Genomic DNA, 22454 nt, shown 5'->3' with positions numbered 1-22454 from the left:
TTTAATATTAAGATTAAGAAATGACGTAAAATACTATGATAACTAATTTTACGCCACAATCTTGTCAACAACATTCTTCTAATAAAGTACATGTACTAAGGTAAATCTATGTCAATTCCACCATTGGTAGTTTTCAATCATTGAACAAGCAAAAACACCACCACACACAGAAAGCCGAAAGTTGTCCCCAACGCTAGAAACTATTTTTAACCTCTGACCCAAATTCCCGCCTACCTATACGAGACATTCATTCACCCAACCGTACAGCCCACGACAGAAGACATAACCACGATACCGTTCTATTTATAGCACAGCTACGACCGACAACCCACCAAAACATGGGTGTGTCGCGTAGTTCACTCCCTTACCTGCTGCGAAGACGTCAAGTTTGTATAGACCGGTGTGTCCGGGGTATTTATATATAGACCTAATATCGCCCAACTCCTCATAAACATATCGGAGCCAGTGCAGTTCAGAATCATATTTTAATATTCACTAGGCCGTGTATTCTTTTCTGTGATATACCAGCTATTCGTCGTTAAATATTTGAGCTAAGAAACGAATAATTATTTGTTAATTAGGTTTTTAGTATCTTTATTTTGGATCTACACGATTTCTAGTCTTGGATCTATCTCAGTATTAATTTTGTACAAAAGCCAATAGTAACAGAGATTTGTTTTCAAGTGGACTAACATCATTGATCTTCAAAGTGTACATAATTCACTTGTGCCAGGATGGCTGCTAAAGGATATAAGATCGTCTTTATTGCCATTAATATTTTACTACTGGTGAGATGTACTTTTTTTATAAACCATTTCATTTTCCTAATTATAAGTTCATTGTTCCAATTATTATTTCTAATATATATATATATATATATATATATATATATATATATATATATATATATATATATATATATATACAGTATATATGTCTGTATGTGTGTTTTAAATATGTAATTATTTTGAAAATAAATATAAACTTTAACCAGCGTTCAAACCCCCCCCCCACCCCCCAAGGAAATTTAAAGAGGGTCCACCATCGAGTTTCAACTGCCCCCCACCCCACCCCGAAAAAAGTGTCTGAAACTCGGGTACATTTTACCGTCCACATGTATAACCCTAGCACTAATATCCCTCCATTATTGAACATATCCCTAACCTCAGGTAGACCTTAAACTTATACTTAGTCTCAAACCTTAAACCTACCGCTAATCTCAGCCTAACCTTAAACCTATCCCTAATCTCAAACATTTAACCTATCCCTAATCTAAGGTAGACCTTAAACCTACCCCTAATCCCAGGTTAACCTTAAACCTATCCCTAATCTCAGACTAACCTTAAACCTATCCCTACTAATATCCTCTCCACCTGAATCATAAAATTAATGTGTACAGCATGGATGCATTTTACGTGGGCGCTGTTAATGGGACAGTGAACATTACAAATGACTTATCTCAAAACGTAGGCAGTTTCATTCAGACATCTCTCCGGGGCACATCCACCCCCTCAATCCACTGCCCAGGACGTAATTGAAAGATATATATATATATATATATATATATATATATATATATATATATATATATATATATATATATATATATATATAATTGATGTAAAAAATATATACTTGAAAGGAGTCCCCACCCCCGGTACTTTAAGTCCCCCCGCCCCCAGTACTTTAAGTATTGTGTTGTTCTATAGCCTACAGTTTTAAACTAACTTTTAATATTTCAACACTGCTATTCACGTGATCAGTTTATAGGTATCGTGTTGATTTAAAAATTGTAAACTGACTCTCTGTACTCTAACATTTCCAATCACGTGACCAGTTTATAGGTATCGTGCTGCTCTATAATAATTTGTCAACTAAAATTCAGAATTCTAACATTGCCAATCACGTGAGCAGTTTATAGGTATCATGTTGTTCTTTAATTATTTTTTTTTAAGTTCATCAATCTAACTCTCCCATTACATTATCTCACGTGATCAGTTTATAGGTATCGTGCTGCTGGCCCTCGGTGCCTGGGTACTGATTGATGATGACGGTCTTGTTAACCTGGCTAAACTGGACTTTGATGGCTATTATGGCGACCTCTCCAAACCAGGTGAGTTCAAGATTGCCTAAATGTGTAAACTGTTAAGTCGGACAATGCCTAAAAGTGATATCTACGATACCGCTGTACTGTTTTCTAATGGTGACATCAAGAATATAGTACTACAAAGTCAAATTAATTCATAAGTAAAAAAAAGTTAAATACAAGGACTAGTTACTAAGCGTAAGCAGGATCAGAGGCGTAGCGGCGACTCTTCCTGGCGCCCGGGGACAAACTTTCAATTTGGCGCCACTCCTCCCCCCCCCCCTCCCCCGGACAAATTTTCAATTTGGCGCCCCTCCTCATATATTTTTTGTTATATTTATAATGCAAAACTACAGCTAAGATGAGCTTTTAATTTTTTTTCAACCCATTTTGGCGCCCCCTTGAGTCGGTGCCTGGGGACATATGTACACCCCGCCCCCCTCTGAGCAGGTTTTACTTTGAAAAGCTATACATCAACAATGTCGTTTCTCTTATGTTATTGTTATGATAGTATGTTTATAAGATTATACTATAACTTTTCACTTGTCATGTTTCTGATGGCTTGACTGTGTTTCGTTCCCAGGTCTACTTGACGCGGCTGCGGTGATTGCTATGATTGAGGGTGCTGCTATGATCTTGGTGACACTGCTGGCCTTCTTTGGAGTGGGTCAACAGTCCAAATGTTTCCTGGCGCTGGTAAGTAGGTCAAACGTCGAATTCGGGTGTTTTATTTATCCCGACAAAAAGGTCAATCGTCTAAATCGTCTAAATGAGCTATTTTTAGTTGGCCAATGTTGTTTTGTGCAAGTTAAAATAAATCAATGCTCTAATTTGGACTTTTGTTTCCTGAATCCATGAAAAAAAGGCAATCGTCTAAATGGTTTTTTAGTAGGCCAATGCTCTTTTGTACACGTTTCCTTTTTTTGTGAGCGGATAATGGTCTAGATATTTTAAGGTGCGTCTAGCTTGGACAATCCTTTAAATCAGTGGTTCTTAACCTAGGTTAAATTGGACCCTAGGGGTTTGGTGAGTCAGCCTCATGGCTTCAGCGGAAGTCAAGACACACCTCCGACTCTTTTGATTCATGATCTGATTTTGTCAGAGCGGGCGATAGAACTATCAAGAAGGGTTCAGTGCATGCGCATTTGAAACTGGTGAGGTTCAATACCTACAAAAAGTTTAAGAACCACTGGTTTAAATGTTACTCGCTGAAGTCGCAGTGTGTTCTTCTCATGCATGTTTTACAATTTGAATCAACAAATACGCCGAACAATAGAAAAATCTATAGGCCTACCGTTTCCTAAACACTTCCCTTTAGTTTAAAAACAACATAACTCACATGTAGACGAATAATGACACAGTTTTATTGAGTTCTGTGACAATATTCAATCAAAACATATGTGTGTGGTTTAACATTTCTTTGATAAGATGAGATTTAAACCTATTTGTGACGGATTTGGGATTAGAATTTTTAAAAATGGATACCCTAATAAATGGAATTACCTGGTGATTATTACCACCTGCATCATGTGTATCCCAAGAGTAATTAGATTAAGTGTACTCAGCGGCGTCGCTTGGTCGGTTGTCACAGGATGCGGTCCTCATCCCCCCCCCCCCCCCCGCCCAGCCCTCGCTACGCCTTTGAGTGTACTGCATAATAGGCTTTTGCATAATGTTTAACATTGCCCTAAAATACGAGATGGGGCCGGTAAAGCTCGTGGTTGCTTTTCGAAAAGTCTTGAGTTCAAACCCCCGGACAGATGAGGCTATTCCAACATTACAATTAAAAACGAAGAGGTACTAAATTGCATTGTTCTACATATGTATATATTGAATTATACTTTTTTTAACATGTTTTACCCCCACCTCACACCCAGCCCTCTGTGCACTAGACTATGATATAATGTATTCCGAAAAGCAAGTTCGGTCTTTCTTCCTGACTTAAATAAAATAAATGCCACTATTCATTTCGTTAGAATTAAATTAACCAACTCGCTATACAGACTTAAGCGAGTAAAGTGGCTGTTATTTAAAATCAACACACGAACTGCATTATCTACCACACTAGTATAGATTCACCAGGCATTCTATATTCATAAGGTGTTTGAACTGTTTTAATTAGAAGTAAAACGAAGCGCCCCCAGACTGAAAGCCAGCTTTTGGGTACCGTTTCGTTTCTTGAGCATAAAATATTAAAATGTGTGTAAGGGTTGATCGACAGCTAGCTTTAAACAGGTAGTCGGTATATGCAGGGTTGGCATATGGGTAATTTTACTGTCAATATTGACAGCACGGACATAAGCCATGTAAGCTTAGCTAAGACAGTAGGGGTTGCTACGGCAGAGGCGTAGCGAGGGTATCCCCGGGCGCCGACACTAGAGGGCGCCAAAATGGGTTGGAAAAAAATAAAAAGCTTTTTTTTTATCTGCAGTTTTGCATTATAAATGTAAAAAAAAATGGGGGGGGGGGGGCGCCAAATTGAAAGTGTGTCCCCGGGCGCCGGAAAGGGTCGCTACGCCTCTGTGCTACGGTAAGAAAATGCGGTATGTATAGACAGGGCATGAAAAAGTCAGTTCTGACTTGGCAGTAAGGATGAAACTTTAATCTACAGACATGATCTTAGCATTAAGTCTGCCTTAACAAAAACAGGCTATTTAAAAGTGCACAATTATACCATTTTAGACCTTAAGATCCGCGAGGTAAATTAAGTTGTTTATTTTATGTCTTTGTGGGACGGCGTGGCAAAAGAGGCAGGGCGCTTGGCTGCTAACCCGAAAGTCTCAAATTCGAATCCGGGCCCAAGTCATTAGAATGTCACTGAGTCCACTCAGTTCTGAATGGTATAAGGGAAAATAAAGGCGGCTTGGCAAAGTGCTGACCACACCTTCCATTCATATGACGAAGTCAATAAACATATAAACTCTGCTTCATCTATCAAGGGATCGCTAGGTCTAAAGATGATTCTTTACTATTTTATCTATGTCAATATGCTGTTAGGTAAAGGCAACTCATGAGGTGGTATTATGGTGAATTTCTTATAGCAGTGTCCCATAATGGCACAACAATACAATCTTCTTTTTGAAAAAGGGGCGTTATGTTAGTGGGAGTTAGCTAAATACACATTTGTATTGCCAATGCCATTAGAATCCTATCCCTAGCCCCAACCCTAGTCATACCACACGCCTAATCCTAATTTCTAACCATAAAATTACACTTGAGATTACAATTTACAACCAACAACCTAACACACCTATTTTAGGAAGAGTCTATTATTGGACATACTATCCTCAATCCTCCGATATTTGATATCTCCTAGATCATGTTTCTTATTAAAATAATTTACAACAGCGAAGTTCGTGACTGCAGAATTTATTTTAGATTTCCTTTCACTCCGTGTTCACTACACGTTGCTAATCTGGTTCTATACAGACATGACGTCATTGTTTACCTGTGTACCATAGACCCGTAGACCAGAGTTCACTCAGGTTCCGCTCCAGTAGAGATCGGGTTACGCATGTGTAGCTCGCCGCCATTGGGAGAAAAAAAAAACAAGCATTCATGCAAGGGTGTAGTGGCGTTTCCTGGACGGGCGTCACCCGCTGTGGTAACTGAGGTGTCACCCCCCCCCCCCCCAGTTTGGACAATCTCTTATCTCAGCGGTTCTTAATCTTGGTTAGATCGAGCCTCATTGCTTCGGCGAGTCCCAGGGGTTCGTCGGTGGCAGAGTTTCTTACAGGCATTTCTTCGGGGAAGGGAGAGGGAGTGAGGGGGGTGGGGGGCTTACCCTTCCCCCTCCCCCCCTCCCCGAAAAATATCTACCTACCCACACCGGAAAATTTAGTCCGCCCCCCACCCCCGAAAAATTAAAGTGCGTACCGGAGAAAAAAGTATCGAAGAAACACTGGTCGGAAGTTAAGGCACACACCAGACTAACAAGATTCACCATCGGATTTTGTCAGTGCGGACGAAGAAGCTATTAAGAAGGGTTCAGTGAATGCGCATATGAAACTGGTGGGGTTCACACGTCCAGAAAAATTGAGAACCACTGCTCTAACCCGTTCTATTTGTATGTTCTACAGTACGCTGGGTTTGTGCTGATTATGGTGCTGGTACAGGCTGTTATCATTGCGCTCACGGTGGTCGTCAGGGATAGGGTGAGTACCATGTCTGGGATGATTGTGTTGTGTGAGTACCGTGTGTGAGTTGATTGTCTTGTGTGAGTACCATGTCTGAGGTGATTGTGTTGTGTGAGTACATCCATGTCTGAGATGATTGTCTTGTGTGAGTACCATGTCTGAGGTGATTGTCTTGTGTGAGTACCATCCATGTCTGAGATGATTGTCTTGTGTGAGTACCATGTCTGAGATGATTGTCTTGTGTGAGTACCATGTCTGAGGTAATTGTGTTGTGTGAGTACCATGTATGAGATGATTGTGTTGTGTGAGTACCATGTCTGAGATGATTGTGTTGTGTGAGTACCATGTCTGAGATGATTGTCTTGTGTGAGTACCATGTCTGAGGTGATTGTCTTGTGTGAGTACCATGTCTGAGATGATTGTGTTGTGTGAGTACCATGTCTGAGATTATTGTCTTGTGTGAGTACCATGTCTGAGATTATTGTCTTGTGTGAGTACCATGTCTGAGATTATTGTCTTGTGTGAGTACCATGTCTGAGATTATTGTCTTGTGTGAGTACCATGTCTGAGATGATTGTGTTGTGTGAGTACCATGTCTGAGATGATCGTGTTGTGTGAGTACCATGTCTGAGGTGATTGTGTTGTGTGAGTACCATGTCTGAGGTGATTGTCTTGTGTGAGTACCATGTCTGAGATGATTGTGTTGTGTGAGTACCATGTCTGAGGTGATCGTGTGAGTACCATGTCTGAGATGATTGTGTTGTGTGAGTACCATGTGTGAGATTATCGTGTGAGTACCATGTCTGAGATGATTGTGTTGTGTGAGTACCATGTCTGAGATGATTGTGTTGTGTGAGTACCATGTCTGAGGTGATCGTGTGAGTACCATGTCTGAGATGATTGTGTTGTGTGAGTACCATGTGTGAGATTATCGTGTGAGTACCATGTCTGAGATGATTGTGTTGTGTGAGTACCATGTCTGAGATGATTGTGTTGTGTGAGTACCATGTCTGAGGTAATTGTGTTGTGTGAGTACCATGTCTGAGATTATTGTCTTGTGTGAGTACCATGTCTGAGGTAATTGTGTTGTGTGAGTACCATGTCTGAGGTAATTGTGTTGTGTGAGTACCATGTCTGAGATTATTGTCTTGTGTGAGTACCATGTCTGAGGTGATTGTCTTGTGTGAGTACCATGTGTGAGATTATCGTGTGAGTACCATGTCTGAGATTATGTGTGGTGTGAGTACCATGTCTGAGGTAATTGTGTTGTGTGAGTACCATGTCTGAGATAATTGTGTTGTGTGAGTACCATGTCTGAGATGATTGTGTTGTGTGAGTACCATGTCTGAGATGATTGTGTTGTGTGAGTACCATGTCTGAGATGATTGTGTTGTGTGAGTACCATGTCTGAGATGATTGTGTTGTGTGAGTACCATGTCTGAGATGATTGTGTTGTGTGAGTACCATGTCTGAGATGATTGTGTTGTGTGAGTACCATGTGTGAGATTATCGTGTGAGTACCATGTCTGAGATTATGTGTGGTGTGAGTACCATGTCTGAGGTAATTGTGTTGTGTGAGTACCATGTCTGAGGTAATTGTGTTGTGTGAGTACCATGTGTGAGATTATTGTCTTGTGTGAGTACCATGTGTGAGATTATTGTCTTGTGTGAGTACCATGTCTGAGATTATTGTCTTGTGTGAGTACCATGTCTGAGATTATTGTCTTGTGTGAGTACCATGTCTGAGATGATTGTGTTGTGTGAGTACCATGTCTGAGATTATCGTGCTGTGTGAGTACCATGTCTGAGGTGATCTTGTTGTGTGAGTACCATGTCTGAGATGATTGTGTTGTGTGAGTACCATGTCTGAGGTGATCTTGTTGTGTGAGTACCATGTCTGAGGTGATCTTGTTGTGTGAGTACCATGTCTGAGATGATTGTGTTGTGTGAGTACCATGTCTGAGGTGATCTTGTTGTGTGAGTACCATGTCTGAGGTGATCTTGTTGTGTGAGTACCATGTCTGAGATTATCGTGTTGTGTGAGTACCATGTATGAGATTATGTGTGGTGTGAGTACCATGTCTGAGATTATCGTGTGAGTACCATGTCTGAGATTATCGTGTGAGTACCATGTCTGAGATGATCGTGTTGTGTGAGTACCATGTCTGAGATCAAATGTGTCGTTAGATAGAACTAGCTGGTGAAGCAGACATTCATTGAGTTCACGAACACGCACATGCATACACTAATAACTTAGAACACTCACACATATAAATGTAAAATGCATGAACTATTCGCCATCTAATGATAATTTCCCATCATCCAATAATTAGTCTTCAACATCCAATATTGACTTTTCACTATCCACTCACAATATTTTAGAATACAATAAATATATCTCACTATCCAACTATCCAACCATAACCTTCTACCATCCAACCATAATTTTTCACCATCCAACTATAACTTTCCATCATCCAACTATAACTTTCCACCATCCAACTATAACTTTCCACCATCCAACTATAACTTCCCACAATCAAACTATAACTTTCCACCAGCTAATGATAACTCTCCATCATCTAGAAATAATTTCCACCATCGAATGATAACATTCCCCCATCCAACTATAACTTTCCATCATCCAACTAGAACTTCCCACCTTCTGTTGTTAACATTCCCCCCATCAAACTATAACATTCCCCCATCAAACTATAACATTCCCCCCATCAAACTATAACATTCCCCCCATCAAACAATAACATTCCCCCAATCCAACTATAACATTCCCCCCATCAAACGATAACATTCCCCCATCAAACTATAACATTCCCCCATCCAACTATAACATTCCCCCATCAAACTATAACATTCCCCCATCCAACTATAACATTCCCCCATCCAACTATAACATTCCCCCATCCAACTATAACATTCCCCCATCCAACTATAACATTCCCCCATCAAACTATAACATTCCCCCCATCAAACTATAAAATTCCCCCATCAAACTATAACATTCCCCCCATCCAACTATAACATTCCCCCCATCAAACTATAACATTCCCCCATCAAACTATAACATTCCCCCCATCCAACTATAACATTCCCCCATCAAACTATAACATTCCCCCCATCCAACTATAACATTCCCCCATCAAACTATAAAATTCCCCCATCAAACTATAACATTCCCCCCATCCAACTATAACATTCCCCCCATCAAACTATAAAATTCCCCCATCAAACTATAACATTCCCCCCATCCAACTATAACATTCCCCCCATCAAACTATAACATTCCCCCATCAAACTATAACATTCCCCCCATCCAACTATAACATTCCCCCATCAAACTATAACATTCCCCCCATCCAACTATAACATTCCCCCCTCAAACTATAACATTCCCCCATCCAACTATAACATTCCCCCCATCCAACTATAACATTCCCCCATCCAACTATAACATTCCCCCCTCAAACTATAACATTCCCCCATAAAACTATAACATTACCCCCATCAAACTATAACATCCCCCCATCAAACTATAACATTCCCCCATCAAACTATAACATTCCCCCATAAAACTATAACATTACCCCCATCAAACTATAACATTCCCCCATCAAACTATAAATTTCCACCAACTAATGATAACTCTCCACCATCTAAAAATAACTTCCACCATCTAATGATAACATTCCCCCATGAAACTATACCATTCCCCCATCATACTATAACCTTCCACCATCTAATGATAACATTCCCTCATCAAACTATAACATTCCCCATCATACTATAACCTTCCACCATATAATGATAACATTCCCTCATCAAACTATAACATTCCCCCATCCAACTATAACATTCCCCCATCCAACTATAACATTTCCCCATCCAACTATAACATTCCCCCATCCAACTATAACATTCCCCCATCAAACTATAACATTCCCCCATCCAACTATAACATTCCCCCATCCAACTATAACATTCCCCCATCAAACTATAATATTCCCCCCTCAGACTATAACATTCCCCCATCAAACTATAACATTCCCCCATCAAACTATAACATTCCCCCATCCAACTATAACATCCCTCCATCAAACTATAACATTCCCCCATCCAACTATAACATTCCCCCCATCCAACTATAACATTCCCCCCTCAGACTATAACATTCCCCCATCCAACTATAACATTCCCCCATCCAACTATAACATTCCCCCATCCAACTATAACATTCCCCCCTCAGACTATAACATTCCCCATCCAACTATAACATTCCCCCATCAAACTATAACATTCCCCCATCCAACTATAACATTCCCCCATCAAACTATAACATTCCCCCCTCAGACTATAACATTCCCCCATCAAACTATAACATTCCTCCCATCCAACTATAACATTCCCCCCTCAGACTAGAACATTCCCCCATCCAACTATAACATTCCCCCATCAAACTATAACATTCCCCCCATCCAACTATAACATTCCCCTCTCAGACTAGAACATTCCCCCATCCAACTATAACATTCCCCCCATCCAACTATAACATTCCCCCATCCAACTATAACATTCCCCCCTCAGACTATAACATTCCCCCATCCAACTATAACATTCCCCCATCCAACTATAACATTCCCCCCTCAGACTATAACATTCCCCCATCAAACTATAACATTCCCCCATCCAACTATAACATTCCCCCATCAAACTATAACATTCCCCCATCCCCAGCTGGACGAAAACCTAAAACCAGCTCTAAACATGTCAATCCAACACGAATACCAAGGCTTCATCGATTCGACCAATAGATTCTCCCTATCCCTAGACCGGGCCCATGTAAAGGTAAGCAATGCTTCATTCTATCATTCAGCTACAGGTAAGATATGCACCCCAATAGATTCTCCCTGTCCTTAGATCGGGCACACGTTAAGGTAAGCAATGTTTCATTCTATCATTCAGCTACAGGTAAGATATGCACCCCAATAAATTCTCGCTTCACTTAGATCGAGTGCAAGCAAGGGTAAGTAATGCGTCATGCTATCATAAAGCTTTATGTGATATATGGTTGCTGTGGAACTTTACAGTCGTCGTTTTCGATAAAGGAGTTTGGTACTTTACTCTTAAAGTATGGGTGTTACCTGTATTTGAAACTACAATCCTTACTTCGTATAAAAAGCGAATGATCAGAGGCGTCGCGAGGCGGTGGCGGGGGTGCGGGCCCCACCGGATGACACCATTTAGTGGCGTAACACCAAGACCAAATATAATTTTTATAGAATAAATATATATTTTGCCAGTTCAATGAATGGTTATTTAGAGTTAAAAAAGTATTTTAAGTACATAATTACGATCCCGACGAGGGAGGGATGGTTGACACCATGACGTAAACATGCAAACTATAGAGAAAACAATGCTACATCCAGCTGTATGAACAAGCGACTATAGATAAACATCATTAGTATTAGATGTGAACACTTTAAAGAATTTACCGGGTGGGAGGGGGGGGGGGGGGGGGGAAAGAGACACCAACTGCAGAATTTTTCTAAGAAAAATAAGGGGGGGGGGGTGACACCATGAAGTGCCGCACCGGGTGACACCCGACCTAGAGAAGCCACTGCGAGTGATTACTATGAAATAAATCTAAATTCATTTTCGAAACTTTTTAATTTTGACATTTAGCTATCTGTATGGCAACATCTCCTCTAATGCTATGTATATATTCGTCTCTTGTCTTCGTTTGACTGGATATATATATATATATATATATATATATATATATATATATATATATATATATATATATATATATATATATATATATATATGCATACATATTATATATTCTACTATTCTACAGTTTGAATGCTGCGGACTTAACAGTTACAATGACTACCACGAATTTGCTGAAGATTGGAAAGACAGATTTTCCCTAAAGGTAGGTTACAATACATCACATGTAGGTTAAAATACATCAAATGTAGATTATAATATATTAAAGGTAGGTTACAATACATTAAAGGTAGGTTACAATGCATTAAAGGTAGGTTACAATACATCAAAGTAGGTTACAATACATCAAAGGTAGGTTACTTGACCTCCTTAAATGTAGGGCGAAAATGTGGTCAGTACTTTGCCCTGAAGCCTTTACTTTTCCTAAAATGAGTTAGGTAACCATTAGAGCTGGGTTCTTCTATTGACTTGCACCCGGATTCGAACTCGAGATTTTCGGGTTAACTGCCTACCGCTCACCCGCTTATGAATAACTGCTGTTAATAAGTCTTGGTATAAAACACTTGTGTATATTTTCTTTCAACTTTAAACGGAAAACAAACAAAAAATTTTAAAAATTAAAAAAAAAAAAAAATCATTAAAAAAAAAACTCTACTAGTACAATTCTACTCCAAGACGTAAACCAACGATGTCTAGTCCACTGACCTTCTGTTTCAGATCCCCAAGACATGCTGCAAGCTAGTAGACAAGGATTTGTACCTGGACAACAGACAGTTTACCTTTGTTAACCGCACATGCGCTAGAGAACCCAACCCATCGATCTCAAACTTGAATAAAGTGAGTGTGTTCGTTTGTTCAATTGTTCGGGTGTTTGAGTGTTCGGGTGTTTGGGGGTCATCCATAAATGACGTCACACTCGTAGGGGTCCGTAATTTTGTGACGATGTGTGAATAGGGGGAGCGGGGGGGTGTTCAGCTGTTGCGACGTCACATTTTTGCATTATACTCTTCTTCTTCTTCTTCGTTCTTAATTATTAGTGTTGAAAGGGGATCGAGATTTATCTGCCAGTGGGTTTGAACTCGAATTTTTGTTCGAATTTATCAACCATGAGCTTTTTGCCGACTCGACCACGCCTCCAACACAATTAAGCGTTACGTGTCAACTGGTTATGCGCCATTGAGGCCATTGACTCCGATTTCAGCCTGCTTTTCTTTCTGGATTTGCTTCCATAGCCTTTGTCCAACCAAGAACAAACTACAAGGCAGCAGTTGTTTAATGTTGGAGTTGTCTCTCCTAGAAGAGTGGCTGTCCCCAGCTAACGAGCCTCATCTGCCCGAGGGTTCGAACTCGAGACTTTTCGGTTTAGCAACCATGAGCTTTACCGACTCGACCACGACGACCCCTTGCATTATACAAAAACCAATGTTAGAAAACGAATTTTAGACGTTATTTCGCGTTTTAGATACCTGTTTTAATAAATTGTAATAGTGACGTCATTTATGGATGACCCCTTGAGTGTTCATGTGTTCATGTGTTCAAGTTCATGTATGTTCTGTTCAAGTATTCGTATGATCTGTTCAAGTATTCGTATGTTCTGTTCAAGTATTCTTATGTTCTGTTCAAGTATTCGTGTGTTCTGTTCAAGTATTCGTATGTTCTGTTCAAGTATTCGTGTGTTCAAGAATTCGTGTTTTCTGTTCAAGTACTCGGTTGTTTATTCGCGTGTTCATATGTTCATGTGTACACGCAGTCAAATATTCGTGTGCACAGTGTGTACAAATATTCTTAGAAACAGATTTATTGTATTAACTCCCCTATTATCCTCCGTGTCCGATGTGGTAACTTGTGTATGCCAATAATTGGTTAGTTCGTGATATACTGTAACCCTACTCCAGTGGCGTATCTACCGTAAAGCTAGCGTAAGCAAGGCATAGGGGCCCAAGGCAAATAGGGGCCCTTTTTTCGAAAATTTGAGGGGGGGGGGGTGCAAATCGAAAGTCTGAGGGGGGGTGTAAATCGATCAAAAGTTTGTCCCCGGTCGCCGGGAAGGGTCGCTACGCCTCTGAGGGGCCCACTAACACTTTTTGCATATGGGCCCAAAAATCCTAGCTACGCCACTGCCCTACTGTCTGCTGCTAATACACTTTTTTGACAAATTAAAGGCATTTTAATTTAGAACAGGGGTCTCCAAACTTTTCAGTCCGAGGGCCGCATTAACTATCAAATTTCAGGCATGTCTTTGATTTTTCTGGGCAAAGTTCCTCAGCCATCACCAACAAACGATTTTTCCTTGGAGAAAAATATCTCAGCGGGCCGGATGAGAGGACTTCGCGGGCCGCATTTGGCCCGCGGGCCGTAGTTTGGAGACCCCTGATTTAGAACCATCTATTCAGCATCATTTTTATCTCCTTTTGGTGTTCTTGTGTAGACCATTTGAGAACTATGCTTATAAACGAACCTAATCAAACCCATTGAAATGCAACCCTGCTTAGCAAGTGAACATCTGACTTATAGACTTTCAGATACAACATAATCTGTAATAAGCTCATAACTGGGAACTGTTGTGTATAATTTGTCATATCAAGCCTTGTCAAACAGAATAAGGTTGTCCAACTTATCTCAAACTTTTCTTATAGACCACGTATTCTTCTTAGCTTTACTAACGGACCCTTCCTTTTTAAGGCTTCATTGCAGTTGTATTTGCTTGCCTTGACAACTCCCTAGCTTCCGCCTTTTTTGCTAATTCAATAATTGAATTAGTTCAAAAAGTATGTTCTAAAATAAGTTAAAAATAACTTTAAATTATCGTTCGGCTCAGAGGCGTAGCGACCCTTCCCGGCGCCCGGGGACAAACTTTTCGATTTGCAACCGCCCTCCTCAAAATTTCGATTTGCACCCCCCCCCCCCTTCTCAAGATTTCGATTTTCAACCCCCTCAACCTTTCAATTTATTTTTCCAACCCATTTTGGCACCCCTAAGGTCGGCGCCCGGGGACATATGTCCTCCCCCCCCCCCGCTACGCTACTGGTGCGGCTCAATTTAAAAACGATGTACATCTCACACATTGCAATACTAACGTATGGTGAATTTTGAAGCTGATTCTAGAACTAAGTTTGAATAAACCGGGAGTGATCTCCCCTAAACTTTCTCGAATATTCTAATATAACACTACAGGGGATGGCAACTCGGGATATAGACTTCTAGACATGATTTTTAATCCATTTTAAATACTCACATTTCTTAAAATAGAATATAATCTCGTAGAAAAAAGAAATGCACACCAAGTGAACGCTAAATAAAAAAGCGCATAATAGTGCGGAATATTATTAGTACTTTATAAATTTACATGCGTTTTTTGAGAAATCGGAAATAGCGTAAATAAGTACTTCCGGTCAACGAAAATTACTCAAAATTTGACAGAAGGTAGAGAATTAGCTCTTTTACTTGCATATCAAATTTCATTTATCCATCTGAAATAGTACTCAAGTTATAGGCTTTTGAAAAATTCAAAGTAGAAAAAGTACCACTTCCGGTTATCGGAATTCGCTCAAAAGTTGATACGGATCTACGATTTTGATAAAATACTTATATATGAAATTTCACCAGCCTAGCTGTAACGGTACTCAAGTTATCGTGTTTACACACGGACACACAGACACACAGACACACACACAGACATACGGACAAGATTGCAAAATTATGTTTTTCCGTATCAGTGAGGTGTAAAACGTCGAGATTTGTAAAAATCTCGATTTTTTTTTTTTGCACGATTATAATACTTTCTCTATACTACGTATATACGAGAAAGTAAAAAAGGGAAGTTTGTTATTTCAACTGATTCGGAGGGCTTATAAAAAGAAAGTGTGTTTGGCCATATTGTAAATAGATAGGAAAAAAGTAAGCCAAGAAAGTCACGATCTCATTATTAGTTCATATCTGTAGTAGCCTCTCATTTCTTGCAGACTTCGGTCGAAATAATTCTATACAAATATTTGTTTTAAATAATTTTGCATTCATATGTATATATATATATATATATATATATATATATATATATATATATATATATATATATATATATATATATATATATATATATATATATATATATATATATATACATATATATATATATATATATATATATATATATATATATATATATATATATATATATATATATATATATATATATATATATATATATATATATATATATTTGTGTGTGGGGGGGGGGGGGACCTATGAATACACTTTGGTTTAAGTTACCGGGATTCCACATACAGAAATCGATATAGCCAACACAAATTTCCTCTCATGTCAATCCAATGTTGGCACTCTGGCAGATACCTGTCCAAATGATTGTCATGTCATTTTACTTTGGCTGTTCCCATGTGTGTCATTTGCTTGACAAGAAACGGGGTTGGGGGGGGGGCAAGTTGTTAAGGGCAAGTAAATTATATATATATATATATATATATATATATATATATATATATATATATATATATATATATATATATATATATATATATATATATATATAGATAGATATAGATATATATCCAACAGAAGCTACTTACCAGTTGATTAAAAAGATAGTCGACATACAAGTTTTCTGAATGTCTTTATTTAAATTTGTGTCTTCTTTTGCTCGAATGAAATAACTTAGCGTGATATATTTTCTGTTTAATTTTATTTTTGTTCTTTTCGTTTTACAACAAATTTCCTTGTTGATTTCTTACTTTCTGGACTGTCTCTAATATGAAGGGATGGTGTGGGCAGCACTATGCCCAGCTGCCTTTGTTTCCTGAGTCCTAACCCATCAGAGCTGGGCGGACCCCAGAGGCGTAGCGACCCTTCCCGGCGCCCGGCACAAATTTTCAATTAGGCGCCCCCTCCCCCCCCCCCCCCCCCCCGTCAAACTTATGATTTGCACCCCCCTCAAACTGCAAAAATGCAGCTAAATTGACATTTTAATTTCTTTTTACAACCCATTTTGGCGCCCACTAAGGTCGGCGCCCGGGGACATATGTACCCCCCTGCCCCCCCCCCCATCGCTACGCCTCTGGGACTCAGGGACCCCGGTTAGCAGTCAACCGCTAGGCCATGTCGTCCTTAACTACTAAACTTACTTCCAATCTATGTCTATGTTTAGGCCTACTTACAAAACTTTCAGCAGCAACACCAATGATTATTTCTAACTACTAAACTTACTTCCAATCTATGTCTATGTTTAGGCCTACTTACAAAACTTTCAGCAGCAACACCAATGATTATTTTTAACTACTAAACTTACTTCCAATCTATGTCTATGTTTAGGCCTACTTACAAAACTTTCAGCAGCAACACCAATGATTATTTTTAACTACTAAACTTACTTCCAATCTATGTCTATGTTTAGGCCTACTTACAAAACTTTCAGCAGCAACACCAATGATTATTTTTAACTACTAAACTTACTTCCAATCTATGTCTATGTTTAGGCCTACTTACAAAACTTTCAGCAGCAACACCAATGATTATTTCTAACTACTAAACTTACTTCCAATCTATGTCTATGTTTAGGCCTACTTACAAAACTTTCAGCAGCAACACCAATGATTATTTTTAACTACTAAACTTACTTCCAATCTATGTCTATGTTTAGGCCTACTTACAAAACTTTCAGCAGCAACACCAATGATTATTTTTAACTACTAAACTTACTTCCAATCTATGTCTATGTTTAGGCCTACTTACAAAACTTTCAGCAGCAACACCAATGATTATTTTTAACTACTAAACTTACTTCAGTAACATCCCTATTCATTTTTTAATTAGACTTCCTACAACATTATTCCTGTTTAATATTAACCTAATTAACATCCTACAGCGATATTCATAATTATGTTTTACTGACTAGATTTGCTAAACAGATATCCGTGTTCATTTTTTACTTTCTAGACTTTCTACAATGATATCCATGATTTAGTTTTCCTTACTAGACTTGCTAAAAATATTTATATTTTTTTTTGTTGTTTTTTTTTTACTTACTAGACTTACTTAAAATATATTCTTATTTACTTTTTTCTTCCTAGACTTGCTACAACGATATCCACAATTGGCTTGATGAGAGGATTGTTGTGATCCTAGCCATGACAGTTGTGTTTGCAGGTATACAGGTAAGTGACAGTTTGTGGCATGTCCGTGTGACATTTTGAAAGCCTACACGTTCAAAATAAAAGTTGTTATTTTTATGTAGACCTATGTGTATCATTATGTGATGTATCCGTGAAAGCTTATATTTTTGTTGAGTTTGTGTGTGTTGTTTTTATGTGTTTATATTCCTGTTTAGTTAAGTTTAGTGTGTTTGTTGTTGGCTGTATTTATGTGTTTTTATGTTGTGTCGATGTGTTCTTGTTTATTGTATGTGTTAATGTGCTATACTCCGTGTGTTTATGCTCTTATTTTTCTGTGTGCTAATCTTTATATTGCAGTGAATTGTATATGTTTTTAATTTGTCGTTATTATGTGTGTTTTCTGGCTTTTGTTCTGTGATTGTTTTTTTGTGTTTAGGTTTGTGTGTGTTTCCGTGTGTGTTCTACCTGTTCGTTGCTTGCGTGCTTTTGTGTTTTAGTTGTCTGTGTTGTTTCCGCATGTGTCATGTCAGTATTTAAATATCTGATGGTTGGATAAGGTCAACGATCTTATGTATAACAGGTAGTGTCAGTTACGTTAAAGGTAGTTATTTATAGAAGTAAGAGTGAGGCTTTGCGACAGTTAGCGACATTTACGATGTCTTATATAGCTGGGTCAGTTAGTGTTGGGTTAGTAAGTTGAGTCTTAGAGATAGTGTGAGTGAAAGATGGGCTTATGACATTTGGGACAGAGAGTTGGGTCACTTTAGGGGTCATCCATAAATGACGTCATACTCCTAAGGGGGACTGGTGAATGTAATTTTGTAAAAGGTGTGTGATGAGGGGGGGGGGGGGGGGGTTCAGATGATGTGACGTCACACTTTTGCATTATAAAAGAGCAATGTTAGAAAACGAATTTTAGCCGTTATTTCGCGTTTTAGTAAACTGTTTTAATCAATTGTAATATGGATTGATTAAAATAATATATGTTGACAGAGTTCAGACAAGATTTTGGAAAAATTACGTATTTAAAGAAAAATTCAACTGCGATTTAGAGGGGGTTGTAGGCTGAGGTGTGACGTCATTTTAGCGGGAGGGGGGGGTCTGGGTTTTTGTGACGATGTGACGGATGGGAAGGGGGGGGGAGGTAAAAATCGTCCAAAAAAGCGTGACGTCATTTATGGATGACCCCTTATTGGATAAGACAAATAGGTCACTTTGTTTGATCGGAGGATCGAGTCACTGAAGTGAGTAGATATTTTTTTTTTAAATCGGGGGACATAATTCGTCAGTTTGACCTCATTTATTCTTGTAATCCAACCTATCGGCTTCATTACAGGAAATACATATTGTTGTCAATATTATCATAACTTTAAGATATTATTGAAAGTAATTTAATAGATTTAAATATTTTCTGTTTCAGTTTTTTGGAGTTATCTTTTCATTGTGTATCATCCGGGCATTACGTGGGAAAGAATACTACTGAAAATAACGAAACAAAACAAAAGTGAAATGATTCGCCGCTTTGATGAAATGCCAAAAACAAAAACCAACAATCATGTAAACCACATAAAAGCTTAGCAGCTAAAGAATCGTACCTTAAGTTTTACATAAGTGGAATTTCGCGATGTTGTGGACATTTCTGCCTTCTGTTGCTGTTCTGCTACATATTTTAACATTTTAGCCAGATAAATTACTCTCATGTGACATTTGCAATGATGCCAAATAAGCCATCTTGACTTACATGTACAGATGTGAAAACGGGTTTTGAGGTACTTTCTTTTCATTGTGGATATTATTTTTTTGTGAGGACTACAGGTTTAGACTGTCTGCAGGAATGTGTTTCTGTATGTGGTTAATTAATTTTGGGCTTAAAATTATAAATATAAACTAATCAACCTGTAACATAGAACAATAGTTTTGGGAGTTAAACAAAATAAGATATGTTATTATTATGCTTTGACTGGAATCTTCCTTCAGATATTAAAAGACAAGCTAAGTGGTTTGCAACAATATATTTAACGGCTTTTATTCCTGATGGATAAAGACATTTGGTCGAAACAGTGTTAATGTTAAACGTTGATCTTCTAAAGTCGTTGATTGCAGAAGTGTGGGTCTGTGTATTGCAGGATTGTGGGTCTCTTTGGGTCCCTGTGTATTGCAAGATTTTTTTGGTCCCTTTGGGTTCCTGTGTATTGCAGGATTGTGGGTCCATGTGTATTGCAGGATTGTGGGTCCCTGTGTAGTGCAGGATTTTGGGTCCCCATGTAATGCAGGATCGTGGGTCCCTTTGGGTCCATGTGTACTGCAGGGTTTTGGGTCCCTGTGTATTGCAGGATTTTGGGTCCCTATGTAACGCAGGATTGGGGGGGGGGGGGGGTAATGTATGTAGTGCAGGCCTGTATTGTATTTAAATCAATTTTTATGTTGCCTAATAGGAAGTTAAGTTAAATCGTCCCTGGTATTTGTATGTGGGATTTGTGTTGGTATAATGTAACCTACATATAACTCTTTTTTATCATTCTATAATGGTTACGGTTGCATTGCATAAAGGTGATCTAACTTTCACTAGTCACAATGAATAGTCAGTTTTTCTGTTTTCTTTGGTCTGCATTATTTCCTTTTGTTTAAAAAATTGCCTAGATTAACATATGGGACAGTGTGGTCAAATGGTAGAGTGCTGTTAACTTGAAACTCTCAAGTTCGAATCCCAAACTTGTGTCAGTAAGACGTCCAAGAGTCCACCATGTTCTGATGGGTACCTGACTTACATTAGGGAAAGTATAAGTGGCTGGGCTTAGTGCTGACTGTATAATCCCCTCGAATGTCGTGGTCACTGAAACAGGTGAACTCTACTTCATCTGCCTGCCAGAGTACTTTACTTAGTTTAAAATCAAATATCAATAACGTAACCATTTTTTTCCTTCCTTAACATGTAATTTATAGCGTCAGTTGTGAGTTCGCTTTAGTATTACAGTTTTCATCAGCGGCTTGTGAGGACTGATGCAGATTTACAATAGTAATATTTCTTTCTTACTTAAAATCGTAATGTTCGAGTTTTCAAAATATTGCCAGTGCATACACGTTACTTTTTTAAACATTTAATTAGTGAAATAAAATTAAGCTTTCTCACCCATTCCCACCCACTAAATATCCCCCACTTTAATAAATTGAGGTATTCATACTTAACATATGCCACCATCGCCACTCTTCCACAATACTTCAAATATGTCTTAAAATGATCCGCCCACTTACAATACGTCAACATTCAGTTTTAATTTATGCCAACACTAGCAAATTACCTCCCTTACACTTACATTGTGAAAATATAACTTACGGGATGATTGTTATTTATTCTTATTGTTTCGCTATACCACGACTAAGTTTTAACATATTACCTTGTATATGTAAATAATTCCTGTGACTCCTAATAAAGTATTGTATGTTTATTTTTATTATTAGAACTGGGCTGATGTAAGTCCTTGAGTGACCACGCTTTTTCAGCTTTCACCCTCACCCAATCGCTATACAAATGCAGCCCTTTTGTATTTCTCCCCCCCCCCCCCACCATAATTCTGATTACAAAATAGATGCATCCCTACCACCCCCTCCACAGTCATTTCATTTCATTCCACCCCCCCCCCACCCCATTAGTGTAGTGTCCAATTAAGGACGACCCACCCACCCCTTCCTCACATCCACTCATTTTATTCCACGCCCCCTCCCCCACCCATTAGTGTAGTGTCCAATTAAGGACGACCCACCCACCCCTTCCTCACATCCACTCATTTTATTCCACGCCCCCTCCCCCACCCATTAGTGTAGTGTCAATTAAGGACGACCCACCCCCACCTATTACTTAATTCAATTTGTCAATGTATTTTAATATGTCCAAAACTATGTTCACTATAATAAAATGCACGTGTTATATTGTAGGCAGGGGTCGTGGAGGTCAGAACCTGAGTGTTACCTGGGAAGTAAATACTAGTAGAGAGGGGGGGGGTTATTTTAAATTGACTAGAGGGGGGGAGGGGGTAATTTTAAATTGACTAGAAGGGGGGGGGGGGGAATTTTAAATTGACTAGAAGGGGGGTAGCTTAGGCGTGATGGTTAATAATTATGGAGAAAGGGGTTGGCGTGGTCGAGTCAGTTAAGCTCATGGTTGCTAAACCGAAAAGTCCCAAGTTTGAACCCTCGGGCAGATAAGGCTCGTTAGCCTAGGAGAGACAACTCCGAAATCAAACAACTGCTGCCCTGTAGTTTGTTCTTGGTTGGACAAAGGCTATGGAAGCAAACCCAAAAAGAAAAGCAGGCTGAAATCGGAGTCAATGGCGCTTAACCAGTTGACATAAAATACTTACATTG

General features: G+C 38.9%; 1 protein-coding gene across 1 annotated transcript; it reads left to right on the top strand.

The window, feature by feature from the left end:
- Positions 1-382: 382 nt before the first annotated feature.
- On the top strand, positions 383-21695 carry LOC131948430 (tetraspanin-21-like). Its single transcript, XM_059310036.1, has 9 exons — positions 383-788; positions 1999-2113; positions 2670-2782; positions 6166-6240; positions 10972-11082; positions 12098-12175; positions 12688-12807; positions 18051-18134; positions 19513-21695. Exons 1-9 carry the CDS (start codon positions 735-737, stop codon positions 19573-19575), a joined length of 813 nt encoding a protein of 270 aa, XP_059166019.1. The 5' UTR covers positions 383-734; the 3' UTR covers positions 19576-21695.
- The last annotated feature ends 759 nt before the right edge of the window (positions 21696-22454 follow it).

The sequence above is a fragment of the Physella acuta genome, unplaced genomic scaffold, assembly GCF_028476545.2.
Source record: "Physella acuta isolate Inbredline_101_S28 unplaced genomic scaffold, ASM2847654v3 ptg000645l, whole genome shotgun sequence".
Classification (NCBI taxonomy): Eukaryota; Metazoa; Mollusca; class Gastropoda; family Physidae; genus Physella; species Physella acuta.
Note: the sequence above shows the minus strand (reverse complement) of the source record. Positions and strands in the feature narration are given on the sequence as shown.